The sequence below is a fragment of the Lytechinus variegatus genome, chromosome 3 (assembly GCF_018143015.1).
Source record: "Lytechinus variegatus isolate NC3 chromosome 3, Lvar_3.0, whole genome shotgun sequence".
Lineage (NCBI taxonomy): Eukaryota > Metazoa > Echinodermata > Echinoidea > Temnopleuroida > Toxopneustidae > Lytechinus > Lytechinus variegatus.
Window position 1 is genome coordinate 10,911,526 of NC_054742.1, and position 13,950 is coordinate 10,925,475.

The following is a 13,950-nucleotide window of genomic DNA, read 5'->3' on the forward strand; positions in this document are numbered from 1 at the left end:
ACATTTAAATGTAATTAGAAGAAGTCTGAATATCAATCTACATGTAATTTTCACTGATAACAAGTGTAAATTGCGTAAGTAAGAATATATTGATTTTATAAGTTTGTCATATACAGTGTTCATATCAACACAATCCTCTTAATCATTTTTAAATGGAAAAGAGATGTGTTAAACAATGCTTCCAGTGAATATGAGCACCATTAACCCAGGCATAATTTCATGAAAATGGATTGACTTTGCAAATCTCTTTAAAATGGGTTGATAAATACAAGTGGACCTGACACGATTATCGACTACCCAAGTATCCTCTTGACCTTTTAGAGGTGTCATGAGTAATACTAATATTACAAATGTCGACATAGGTGTTTGAATACAGTGTAGAAATAACACTACAAAATCAATCTAGCTGAATCAAAGAAACAAAGCTTTGACTTTGTATATAATTATCATGTCAACTAATCAATATGCAGTATACGATGGATTTGTAAAAAAATAACATAATATGAATGAGTAATGTCACACATGCTTCAAATTCAAATATGAACCATTTGGGATGCAAATGAAGAGATCAAATTTTATTATAATCCATCATTATCATCATCATTAGCATTTCAGACAAAAATAAAGTCAACATCAATAGAGCATGTAGAATGGTATGGGGAAAAAACAGGAACACAATTTTTAATCAAAAGACAAAGAAATGGGTCATGCAAAAGTGGTACAAAACGCTGAAATATATGGTTTCTTGTGATGATCGTAGTGGAATACTAACAGAACTGAATCATTCATGATGCACACATAACCTTTTTAGTTGACATCTCAATTCGCAATAACCATTCTAATACACCAACTATAAATACATTTTTTTTTAATAATAGACTGTTCTTGTATAGTTTTATGAAGGGCTATTCTTTTTCCACAGAACCTTGTACATTATACACAATCTTTTGCTGCAGGATTCATTATACATTGCTCAAAACATTCAAAGAATACAACTTATCAGTTCAGTACTTACCCACTTAACCTTTTCAAGGAACAAAATAGATAATGAATTGTGCTTGGAATTCACACTTATGACTCCCTAATTGAGATGCAAAAGTCAGACCCCAAAGCTAATACAACACAAAGCTTCCACATTCATTTGTACTGCTTATGTAATCCTAACAGAATATTACAGGTAGTATAAACTTAACTTCATACTTATCAAGGCTTGAAATGCACTTCCACATTTGTGATGAAGACTATATTTCTTCAATAGCTCATCTTTAAATCTATTTATAGTATATACAGTACTCATAATGGCCCTTTAGCAAGTATGACCATCACATTATGGATATCAAAGCCTGATACAATGTTCTATTGTTTTCCAGTTTTTATTTTTGTAGCCACAGGCTACATATCTACATGTATTGCAGAAAATTGATGTGATAGATAAATCATTTGGCGATAAGATGAGTGATGGATAGACTTCGCCACTAAGCTTCAAACTACAAACATATGAGTAAAAAACACCAGATTAAATGTAAGTCACAGAACAGAGCTTCAAACACACTTTTGAAGGAAGGAACAAGCAGAGAGAAGAAACAAGCTGAGTCTGAACAAAAACACATCTGATGTTCTACAGACAATAAAGAATGGATTCTTCACGGCCTCCTTCACACGAGTCAATAACCCCTAAAGACCTTGGAAGATATATACCAAGCAGAGAGAAGAAACAAACAGCATCTGAACACAAAACTTACCTGATGTTCTAGAGACAATGAAGTGTGGATTCTTACTCCACCTCCTTCACACGGGTCAATTATCCCTACAGATCTAGGAAGGAAGAAACCAGCAGAGAGAAGAGACAAGCAACGTCTGAATGCTATGCTTATCTGAAGAGGAGCATGGGATGGGTTGTTCATTACACAATAGTGAGCCTGTAAAAAGAACAAACGTAAACAAAATATAAGCAGTTAACAGATCAAGAATGTTTGCTTATACACATGTTTTTTTAATCAATAGGTACGATACAGAGTGAAGGTTTCCATCACTATTCTAGAGATTTGGATATTGCACAATCTGTCGGCATTATCAACTTTATGTGACTACATGTAATTTACATTAGTTTTGCATGATAACTCTCAAAACAAAGATGGACATACCATATACTGTATGTATTTCCATGATTATTTGTATATTCAGTGAGATAGCAAATATTATTGGTAAGTCATTGATTAGGTACAATATTCTTTATCACTGTTGACTAAATTGATTCTATGACCATTGTTCATGTAATCTTTTTTAGTTCTGTTGTATGTTTATCTGAATATATAATTGATATTTTTTTAGATTTCCCAGAAATTTAAATATATCTAGGTTTGTATCATTACAAGACATTAGAAGACAAGTAAGAAGGGAGGGGGAAGACAACAAGGGGGAGGAGAGAAAGGAAGAGAGGGAGAGAGAAAGAGAGAGATAATGTGCAAGGTAAAGAGCAAAAGACAGAGAAAGAGACTGGGAAAGAAAATGCAGCATGGAGCTTTCAAAATGGAAAAGAGAAATGCTCCTGCAGATCATATCGTGCATGAAGAGTGGACCCAACGACTTGAGGGGGTACTTATGGAAATGGAGTGTCTAGGATTGATGGATAACAACCCTACTTTCTACTTGATCCGGAAAGTCAACCACCCAGAGACCCATTATGGGCCATAGACTGTGAAGATATAGCTTGCTTTTTCCTTTTTAATACCTTCATAGGAAAAATATCACATGCCTAAAAGTGTAGAGCATAGCGATTTTTTTTTGCATATTTATGAGTAATGGGAAGTGATGTGAATGGAGGCTGAAGAAATTGAAGGGTAGTTTTCATGGGTAGGTTACTCACCAAAAGGTCTATCATCCAAGGATTGAGTGGCTCAAAACCATTGAAGCGTGTCTTCAGGTACTTCAAAATCCTGATCAAAACTTTGACCCTACAACGAAATTAAAGAGAAAAGGGAAAGGTGAATAGGCACAAAACAGATGAGATAGACCAAATTCTAATAATAAGTACAAGAACACTTTGGACAAAAGACAAAAAAAAAATCCTTTGTGAAGTTGAAGATAGTACTCTGGGACTGAAATTTGCCCACGAAGGGAGTTGAAGATTTGCTTAGCAAATTATAAGACCGATGAAAATATAAAAATATGGAATTGATCTTTCCCAATTTGCAACAAAGGTTGGTATCAAGCTATAAATCCACATCAGCCTACAAAGAATATATAGAAAATTAGAGACAGAAAAGGTAATAAGAGATATATTCAAAGTATTGTGAAAGAAAATAAAAGTATAATAATAAACCATACGATGCAAAATATCTGTAATTCCCTTGGGCATATCAATTCTCCAATAACAGTGCACTTTTTGCTATATACTTTGTATTTAATCATGGAATAGAGCAAAATCAATAAAAATAATCAACATATTATTTAATCATTCATTATGCAAAATGTACACAATCTCTAGTAACAGGAGAAAAATGTTCATCATCCAAGGCCAAGATTGTAGAATCTTCCCCCCCCCCTTGACAATTCATGCAATGTTTGCAACGTGAAAATCAGTCGCCTTATTGTTTCATTCATATTTTTCTTTCTAGTATCCCTAACCTTCCAGACCAAGCTTGTGACATCTGCGCATGTGGTTAAAGGCATGTTAGACCCAAAATTAAAACATGATACTATGTACAAATCAAATACAAATTGTGTTTCTAGCAAAACTTCATATATGAATTATCACAATGTTTTGACTTTCAATGGGTAAAATCAATAAATTTCATGTTATTCATGATTGAAATTGTCTTGATTTTCGTTCAAAAAATATAAAAAAAATTGTGAACACTATCATATTTCAAAAAAAGCTGATAAGAGTTCGACAAAATGTCACTCTAAAAAAATGCCAATTTGGGGGCTTATCAATTAATTAGAGCAAACCTTTGATTAATATGCATAAATTAGAAAGTTATGTTTGATAATCTTAGGAGAATCTGATTGTAAAGTTTCATGGATTACAATGTGACATGCATGCTGATTTTAATTATGAATGCGCAGTGGACAACTGAGATCTTGGGGCAGATTTCTTGGGGTCGGAATCTGCACCATCTTACTGTGATATTGGCAATTAAAAAAGATTGATTGCCAATATCACCAGTTTTTAACTTGTAGATCAAACCTAGAAATTGCTTTATCATTCTAGCTGTTCAAACCACATCTACAATAAAGAAATAAATTAGCTTCTTACAAGATTTGATAAAAACTTATGCGGTCCCTGAAGTATCACAGGAAATCAACAAACATAAGCATTTTTGTGATTGTTTAAGTACATACAGTGTCTACAAGAATTATTTGTACACTACATACAGCAATACAAAATTAGAAAATGAACTACATTGGAACAAAAAAAAATCATAACTTGGCTATCATGAAATCTCATGAATTATATATCATATGAAAGAGGGAAGTATAGCCATTGTTTGACATATAATTAAAGATTACGATTAGTAATGCATGAATGATTATGGTTTACAAAATGAAATAATGCATATTTTCAAACCTTGCTGTGATCATTAAAGCATAAACGCAACACTTCAGTGGTCATGACTTATTTCCTTTTTTGAGAGAGATGAGATGATATGCTTTCATTTGATATACAATTCTTAATATATCAGGCAGTATTATGGATTTCATAAGGATTTTAAATGAATCAATGTCTGACTGTTGTTGCCTCATTGACTTTTGTTAGTGGGTATGATTAGATTAATTAATCATTTTTCATTTCCTTTCAAAATGAATATAGAAAATTAAAAAGTTAAGGATGGCCTTTGTTTTGCACCTACTTCCAAATAATGATCAGTCATGCACGGATGATTATGAATTATACGCGACATAATTTCAGACCTTGCTGTGGTTATTGAAGTGTAGCATGCAACGCTTCACTGATCACGGCTTATTTCATATTTTTCCAAGAGATGAGATGATATGCTTTCATTTGATACACAATTCTTAATATTTCAATCAGTATTACAGATTTCATAAAGGATTTTAATCAAAGTGATGTCTGACTGCTGTTGCCTCATTGACTTCTGTACAAGGGTGTAATTTGATTCATTTTTAACATTTTATTTCCTGTCAAAATAAATAAAAAGGTAAAGGGATCAGAATTTTATATGAAATGAAAGCACATCATCTAAGCTCTCAGATCATTGAAGCATTGCGAGCTAAATTTCAATGATTGCAAAAAGGTATGAAAATATGCATTATCACACTTAATGAATTATAATCATTCATGCATGATTGATCAGAATTTGCAACTAGATGGAAGACAAAGACTATACATTTCTCTTTCGTATATACTATATGAAAGCCAGGTTACAAATTTTTGACTGTCATCATAGTCCAGCTTCTTATTTTACAGTGTTTTTAATATACAGTGTACAAATAATTCTTGTATACAGTGCGTATAAAAAAAATACACTTTGAAAAAGCCCTGGGAATTAAAAAATATACAACATGTGGGTCAATTTTTCACATATAATCTTGGGTTTAGGTCTCATCTATCTCATGAAAGCATAAGTTTTGACAGAATGTTACACTTGAGTGAGCACTGTCCATTTTTGTAAAGCTCACAGAAATTTTTGTTTTCACGCTGTGTCAAGGGGAAAGTGTGAACTTACCCTATGAAACATTTCTCATGCATTGTCTTGCATTTTTAGTCAACTGAAAAAATACGGATACATTCTAGCATTTTGTAGAAATTTGAACCCTTAGTAAGCACAACATTTACCCTTTTTGTGCCAGCTGAGTCTGAGGACATTACAGTGTCTAAACAAAAGTTTATATCAGACAATCCCAACATTTGTTCACTAAGTTTTTATCATTTACATTTTATTTTTTTTAATTAAATACTTGTTTCTTCACACTTTTTCCAAGCTTGACAATGATTAAAAGTGGTGCTCACTCAAGCGGAAATATTTTTCGACAGTCATATCGTCATTTGCTTTAATGAATCTGTAACAATGTTCAAATGTGGAAAAATCTTCAGGATATTACAAATGTATAATTTTACAGTGTTTCTAAGTGTAAACCTTTTTTTATACGCACTGTACATTGTAAATCAGCATATTTTAAAGAGTTGAAATTCTATGCAGTAGTTTTCTATACCATACCTAGTGCTATCATATGATTTCTCCTCCATGTCAACTTCAATTTAAGCACAATTGGTTTTATAGAGTACCGAAGTGTGACGTCATCAATTCACTTTTTGCATTTCATCACTTTTTATAGCATATTTTAGTAGAGTATGATAAAAAAGATTCTCACCAAAATTTGGTGAGAATCGGTCCATGGGGCCCCCCGAGATATGACCTCGTGAATACATAATTAGCCCCATTGAAGTCAATGTATTATTGGCCTGGCTCTAAAAGTTAGGAACCTTTAGGGTTAATTTTGCCATTTTACTGCTGATCTCTTGAGACCTCGACCCTAAACCCTGGACCTTCTGCTAGTGGCTTTAACCTTTCCATCAACTCCTTGACACCATATTCACCTATGATAGTCAAACACTTCATGCCCTTAATGTTAGGGATGAGTGTTCCACTAGAAGATGGTAAGAAGAAAATCACAATGCATGGGACCGGTTAGTGTCTCTCAGGATTAGTAAGGCATGTTGAAGGCAGAGGACTTATCAGGGTAAGAGAAGAGGGCACGGTTGCTTTAAGGGGCAACTTTAATTTGGTGGTATTAATTCCCATTCTCTCTGTAACAAATCAACCATAATTTAACATTTGTTGTAGATCACAAATCAGATGATGATGCAGTTGTGTCCTCAATCCAACACTTTCAAGGATAGTCCAAGAGCCTCTTGGCATGGTGATGGAGAGACTTTTCTCCATTTCATTTATTTATCTTATTTTATTTTATTTTATTTTTTTTTTTTACGATGTAATCTGGTACAATACAAATTTTGTTTTTATCTTCACAGTTTACTATCATGACTATGTTGAAATCGAATTATCTATAACTTAAACAGTTTTTTTTTTATAGTAGCCTCGCTACCGTTCTCTCTTGTCCTTCTTTTGTTACGTTATATATTTACGCTGTATTCCAAATTAAGTTGTTTTCACTATTGATTAATTACTCCATCTCGTTTACTATGCTATTGTTCTTGTTTGTTTTTGTTTTTTGTTTTGTTTTCTTCACCCGCCTTATTTAATTGCTGCTTCGTTTTTTTTTATCTTCTGTCCCTTTTCTCCTCACTCTTGTTATTCTGCCTATATCTTCTCCTTATCTGTCATCTCTTGTGTATTCATGTATTTAATTTATACCTTAATTGTATATGATCTGGTACTTTGTTTGCATAATTTGTATGTCTCATCTATGAATTTGTATTTTTTGTTTTAGTTCTGTGATTTTTGTAATTGATGTTAACGTCATATTGAACACATTTTTTCTTATAAGTTTCTTTTTGTGTACCATATTTGTTTTTTTATTATATCATTTTTTTGTTGTTGTATGCCACACTTTGTTTATTCCTTATGATTTCAATCTTTTATATTGTAAAAACTTTTTGTAATTCGGCTCTGTGCTGTGATGAAAGTTTTTTATCTAAATAAACCATTTTGAATTGAATTGAATTGAATTCACAAAGACACCATGCCACCAGGTGGTCATAGCTTCTTCAAAATCCTGGAGGAATAGTCTGATTTTCTGGATAGAAGAATGTACTTAACTCACGAGAGACCTAAAGATCACCTTCACAATAACTCTACCCAAACACAAAAAAGTTTAATGATTTTATAAGCAATCAGGCTATCTTCCCTCAAGTTGGTTCTCCCACTTACAGAGGCCACAACATTGATGTTGTATGTTGTCATGGTTATTTACTCTGATGACCGAGCTCTCTTGTCAATACCTCAAGTCACATCTTGCTTCACAGACCAATCAATTAAGCCAAATCAGTCATAGTCTACAATAATCTGTTCTAACATCATTGACATCAACAGGGTGACTCTCTGTGGGGGGGGGAATTAAAGTGGAGATGGGCAGGGGAAATCCATGGTAAAAACCCCTTCCTTGATCAACTTGGTATATAAGGTCTTGCTACTACTATATCCGGGTTGTGTGGTCTAGTGGTTAGAGCATTGGACTCATAATCGCAAGGTCGTTAGTTTGAATCCCCACTTTGCCATTGTCTCCACTTTAATAAAAAGACCTGTGTAACATCTGTCGTCCATAACGTCAGCCACTATGACTAATTAACCTAGACGTAAATGTTTCCTAGGTAATTGGTTATATACCAGCTTGGCATTTACCAGTAAAAAGCTGTCCTGCCATGTTCCTACTGAATTTACCATTAACAGAAACAGAAAATCCCAGCTCGGCCATTATCTCCACTTTTCCTAAATAGCCCCGAGAGTAAGTTTTGTTGTCTATAGAATAAGCCACCATGACTGATTAGACGTAAAATGTTTCCTTTGTAATTGGTTATATACCAGCTTGTTGTTGATGTGGCGGAAAGCTGCTTTACAGAGTTCCCACAGGAGTTACTTCAACATACATTATACCAACAATATTACAAATACAATTTAAAACCTTATCAAATCAACAACACACGACTGCATGCTAAGCAGTAGTATAGTACCAGTGACATCACACTGGGACACTATGTCACAGAGCCCCAGTAGATTGTAGTCTTTATCAAAATCGTAAAATTCCACTAAAGTCACAAATCTGTCTCATTCGTGATACAGAAAAATAAAATTGCGTCCAGCTCTTTGGTTCTAAATGCTCATTGCTATAATTTGAGCAAACCTGAGTGGTCTTTATCTCTTATCTTTACATCCAAGTTTTATGAATTAAATCCATACACTTTTAGAGTTATGATGGTTATTTAACAAATACACCCGATATGGCCAAAGTTAATTGACATTTGACTTTGTTCATGTGACCAGAAACTTGCACAGGATGTTCAGTGATACTTGATTACTCTTATGTCCATGTTTTAAGAAATAGGCCAATACATTTATAGAGTTATGATGGTAATTCAACAAATACCCCAACATGGCCAAAGTTCATTGAACTTAAATGACCTTTCACCTTGGTCATGTGACCTGAAATTCCCAAAGAATGTTCAGTAATACTTGATTACTTTTATGTCCAAGTTATGTTAATCAGGTATGGTATTCTCAAACACTGTCATAACTTTTATATCTTATCTTATCTTATAGATTTTGTAATCTCTCCTAGATGTGACACAGCTATGATTGTCACAAATCAGTATTCTGAACATTGTCTTTTTTTCCCTGTCATATCTCTCTTAAGTTCCCGCCCATCTTTTCAGAAATAAACCAATTAAAACCATCGTAAGTTCCCAGTGGGAGCCTTTCTAGTCAATAGGAAGGCCTCGTGGAAGGTAGGGCGTATCCCCAATACAGTTGCTGGCATCGCACAACTATGCATATATTGATGCACTTAATTACAAAGAGAGACAAGGAGCTGTGAAAGAGTTTAGAAGAAGTAGAAAAAGAAGGAAAACAGAAAAAAGGAGAAATTAATATGCAGGGCCTAACTAATTGTAGCATGAAAAAATAATTTTACAAATTGTCATGGATGACTGAAACTTATACCACAATTTACCTAAATAATATCATTATATGCTTGACATTCAGTCGGCAGGGGATCAGGATATTTGGTACTAAAAGATGTGACAAAATTTATGACTGTTTTCTTTTGCTTGTTTAAAAGGATTTTGTGCATTCACAGCTGTGTATTTTTGGTGCATGCTAAAGAGAAGACACAAAATCATGACAATTTTTGTGACAAAAGTTTTGACATCCACAACAATACCAATTTTGTTGTATCTATGAGAAAAGATAAAATATGGAGAAAAGCACTGTTCAGAATACCGCCCCAGATCCATAAACTTTCAAAGTTATGATGGTAATTCAACAAATACGCCCTACATGGCCAAAGTTCATTGGCCTTTGACCTTGGTCATGTGACCCGAAACTCGAACAGGATGTTCAGTGAAACTTGATTACTCTTATGTCCAAGTCTTATGAACTAGACCAATACACTTACAGAGTTATTATGGTAATTCAAAAAATACCCCAAACATGGCCAAAGTTCACTTAGCCTAAAGACCTTTGATTTTGGTCAAACCTAAAACTAAAACTCACACGGGATGTTCAGCGAAACTCTATTTACTCTTATGTCGAAGTTTCATGAATCACATGCATAAACTTTCAAAGTTATGATGGTAATTCAACAGATACCCCCAACATGGCAAAAGTTCATTGACCTTCGACCTTGGTCATGTGACCTGAAACTCGCACAGGATGTTTAGCAATACTTGATTACTCTTGTGTCCAAGTTTTATGAACTAGACTGATTGATTTTCAAAGTTATGATGGTAGTTCAACAAATACCCCCAACTTAGCCAAAGTTTGACCTTAACCCCCCCCTGACATGAATGAACGAGTCTTCTTCTTGTTCCAGCTGTCTCTGTAATTTCCCCATTTCATTTTATTTTTGGTTCAATTTCATTTTTGGGAGGGAGTTATTCTTGTATATTTTTTTCTTGGCTAAATTGGCTGTGGGATCAAGGGAAACACAGATTATTTTTAAATAGGAAAATAGAATGAGAGAAAAATTTAACACATCAATGATGTGGAGCTCATCTGGAATCTCTCAAAGAAATTAAAACAATTTTTTAATTTCAGCCCAGTTGACACTGTAGTGAATTATATTGGTGACATAAATTGAGGAAACGGAATTGAAATTGATGAAGAAATGACAGAGAAACATTTTTTTGTAATTTATGAATAAATTTCATATAAATAATTTTCTCGTCAAAATTTCTAAATTCTGTGTAGAACCTTGATGAAGCTCATGTAGCTCTTTGATGGAACAAAAAAAAATCAAAATCAGTCAACAAATACAGAAGAGGCATTTTCTGTAAATCTTTTTAAATACGCATTAATTAGCATAAAATTTTTCTAATCAAAATGTCAAAATTCTGTGTAGAAGTTTGGTGATCTTCATGAAGCTCTATCAGAAGAAAAAAAAATCAAAATCGGTCAACAAATAAAGAAGCATTTTTTTGTGAATTTTGAAAAATGTGCATAAATTAGCATTTTTAATGAGTTTCAAAATTTCAAGAAAGATATTTGAATCCCCCACAAAGAGCTATCGCATATAGCAAACAGACTTGATATCTGACTTAAAATGACGAACATGAAGCATTTTGAAATTCAGTCAACAAATAAAGAAGAGGCATTTTCTGTGATTTTATGAATTTTGCATAAATTAGCATAAATGATTCTCTACTAAAATTTCAAAATTCTGTGCAGAAGTTTGGTGTACCTCAAAGATGCTACACCAGATGGAAGAAGAAAATCAAAATCGGTCAAAAAATAAAGGAGCATTTTATATGAATTTTTGAAATATGAAGTTAATTTTGCATAAATTAGCATAAAAAAATTTTCAAGTCAAAATTTCACAATTCTGTGTAGAAATTTAGTGGACCTCATGAAGCTATACCAGATGGAAGCAAAAAAAACTCAAAATCGGTCAACAAATACATGTACAGGAGAAGCATCTTTTGTGAATTTTGAAAGATGCGCATAAATTAGCATATTTAATGACTTTCAAAATTCTGTGTAAAAATTTTGAATCCCCACCTAGTGTTATCATATAAAGCAAAAAGAATTGAAATCTGACTTGAAATGACAAAGAAAAAGCATTTTGAAATTGTGGAAGGACGACAGACAACGGACATCACCCATGGCATAAGTTCATCTTGCCCTTTAGGCCACATGAGCTAACAATAGGAATGCCTCTGGAGAAAAGCACTGTTCAGAATACCGCCCCAGAACCATAAACTTTCAAAGTTATGATGGTAATTCAACAGATACCCCATCATGGCCAAAGTGAATGACCTTTGACGTTATTCATGTGACCTGAAATTCACACATGGTATTCAGTGATACTTGATTACTCTTATGTCCAAGTTTTATGAACTAGACCAATAAACTTTTAAAGTTTTGATTGTAATTCAACAGATACCCCCAATTTCGCCAAAGTTCATTGACCCTAAATGACCTTGGTCATGTGACGTGAAACTCAAACAGGATGTTCAGTAATACTTGATTAACCTTATGTCCAAGTTTCATGAACTAGGTCCATATATTTTTTAAGTTATGATGACATTTCAAAAACTTAACCTTAGGTTAAGATTTTGATGTTGATTCCCCAACATTGTCTAAGTTCTTTGTCCCTAAATGACCTTTGACTTTGGTCATGTGATCTGAAACTAAGGCAGATTGTTCAGTAATACTTGATTAACCTTATGGCCAAGTTTCATGAAGTAGGTCCATATACTTTCTAAGTTATGCTGTCATTTCAAAAACTTAACCTTCAGTTAAGATTTGGTGTTGACGCCGCCACCGTCAGAAAAGCGGCACCTATAGTCTCACTCTGCTATGCAGGTGAGACAAAAACCTGAAATTCCAGTCAGCCAGAAAACAGTTAATTTCTGCTAAACAGTGTAGATTCAGAAGCTCAAAATTTATCATTGTGACACCTGACAATGAAAACTTACACTGAATTTGTTGCATTTTCTTCAAACCATCGAGCATGCCGGACAGCTGCAAGGGCACTTTGCATGGTCTTGAGAGGTACTGGAAATATGGTAGATAAAACGTGTAATGACTTGTCATATTATGAAAATCACATTTCATACAACTTATTTTCTTAATACAACATAAAGTAACAAACTGATACCTATATGTATTTTCATTGAGACAATGAACCAAAAAGAATGGACAAAAAATTGTGGCCTTTCATTGTAAACAATGAAAAGTCATAATGTGAGTTGTAATGTAAAAAAAGAAATACCAACTGAAATACCTACTAGATTTGGTATAACCAATCATAAATCTGGGGAAGAATTTGTATGCCTGGGTCTCATCATGAGGCACAAACTCTGATTCTCTTTATTGGTTTTTTTTTTCTTTTCCACTAGAACTGTCCAGTAATCTAATGAATACAATTTTAGACTTATAAAACTGGACAGAAATAAGCGATTGCGCTATTCTGGGACAACTTTTAATCTTATTCCAATAATCCTAAGGAATCATCATTTTATTTTATATGAGGTGAACATGAATCTACTTGTCTTAGTGGTACCCTTTGTTTCCTGACATTATCTCCTTTTATTGTAGAAATTAGTATGAAGGGCTATTACACTTGTTACTGCACATTTTGGTAATAAACAAAATATGTAATTTACCAAAATGTACCATAACAAAGGGTCTTGGTTTGTCTAGAAGATATTGAATTCAAGTCGATTCAAATTCAAATGTGTGTGGCAGAGCAGTCTATCTACGATTCAGCACCCATGGATGATGTAAAACTTCTGAACCTCAATTACTTTACTCACAGTGGATTGATGCATCAAGTTTCTTCATGTTTGGAGGAATGGTGGTGACAAGAATCTTGACAGTGGCATCAGAACTACTGATCTCACACCCAGCTTCATTAGCTAACATTGTAAGTACTTCTTTAGGGTCTGTCTCTTTCACTCCTTCTACTACCTTGTTGCCTAGAGCCATCACTGCTTCCGCTGAAATATAAGAAAAGCAATACGATGGATAATCATAGTACTTTGAATATGTGGCATCGGAACTACTAATCTCACACACAAATGCAGGGCCCCTTGAAGAGTAATCCGTTTCAGCAGCTTCAAAGCTATCCTGGGATGAAAACATTCTGTGTATCAGTGCAAGGTGCCATGGTGAAGTAATTTGAAATTTTACTGATATACAGAAAAAAATGAGAGTGCACCATGCAAATAGAAAATGCCTCTTGGTTTACAGCATAAGAGACCCAACAGGAAGCTGCATCGCAAGGATGAATTCCTATTACAACAGATCC

General features: G+C 33.8%; 1 protein-coding gene across 1 annotated transcript in view; it reads right to left on the reverse strand.

Moving 5' to 3' along the window:
• The window catches only part of LOC121410200 (interleukin enhancer-binding factor 2-like), a 73,411-nt gene that overhangs the window by 35,684 nt on the left and 23,777 nt on the right, over nucleotides 1–13,950 (reverse strand). The window contains exons 7-10 of the mRNA XM_041602127.1: nucleotides 13,457–13,639; nucleotides 12,617–12,695; nucleotides 2,867–2,954; nucleotides 1,743–1,919 (exon numbers count right to left, since the gene is read on the reverse strand). Of these exons, the coding sequence (XP_041458061.1) occupies nucleotides 1,743–1,919; nucleotides 2,867–2,954; nucleotides 12,617–12,695; nucleotides 13,457–13,639 (527 nt within the window). The remainder of the gene's footprint in view (nucleotides 1–1,742; nucleotides 1,920–2,866; nucleotides 2,955–12,616; nucleotides 12,696–13,456; nucleotides 13,640–13,950) is intronic.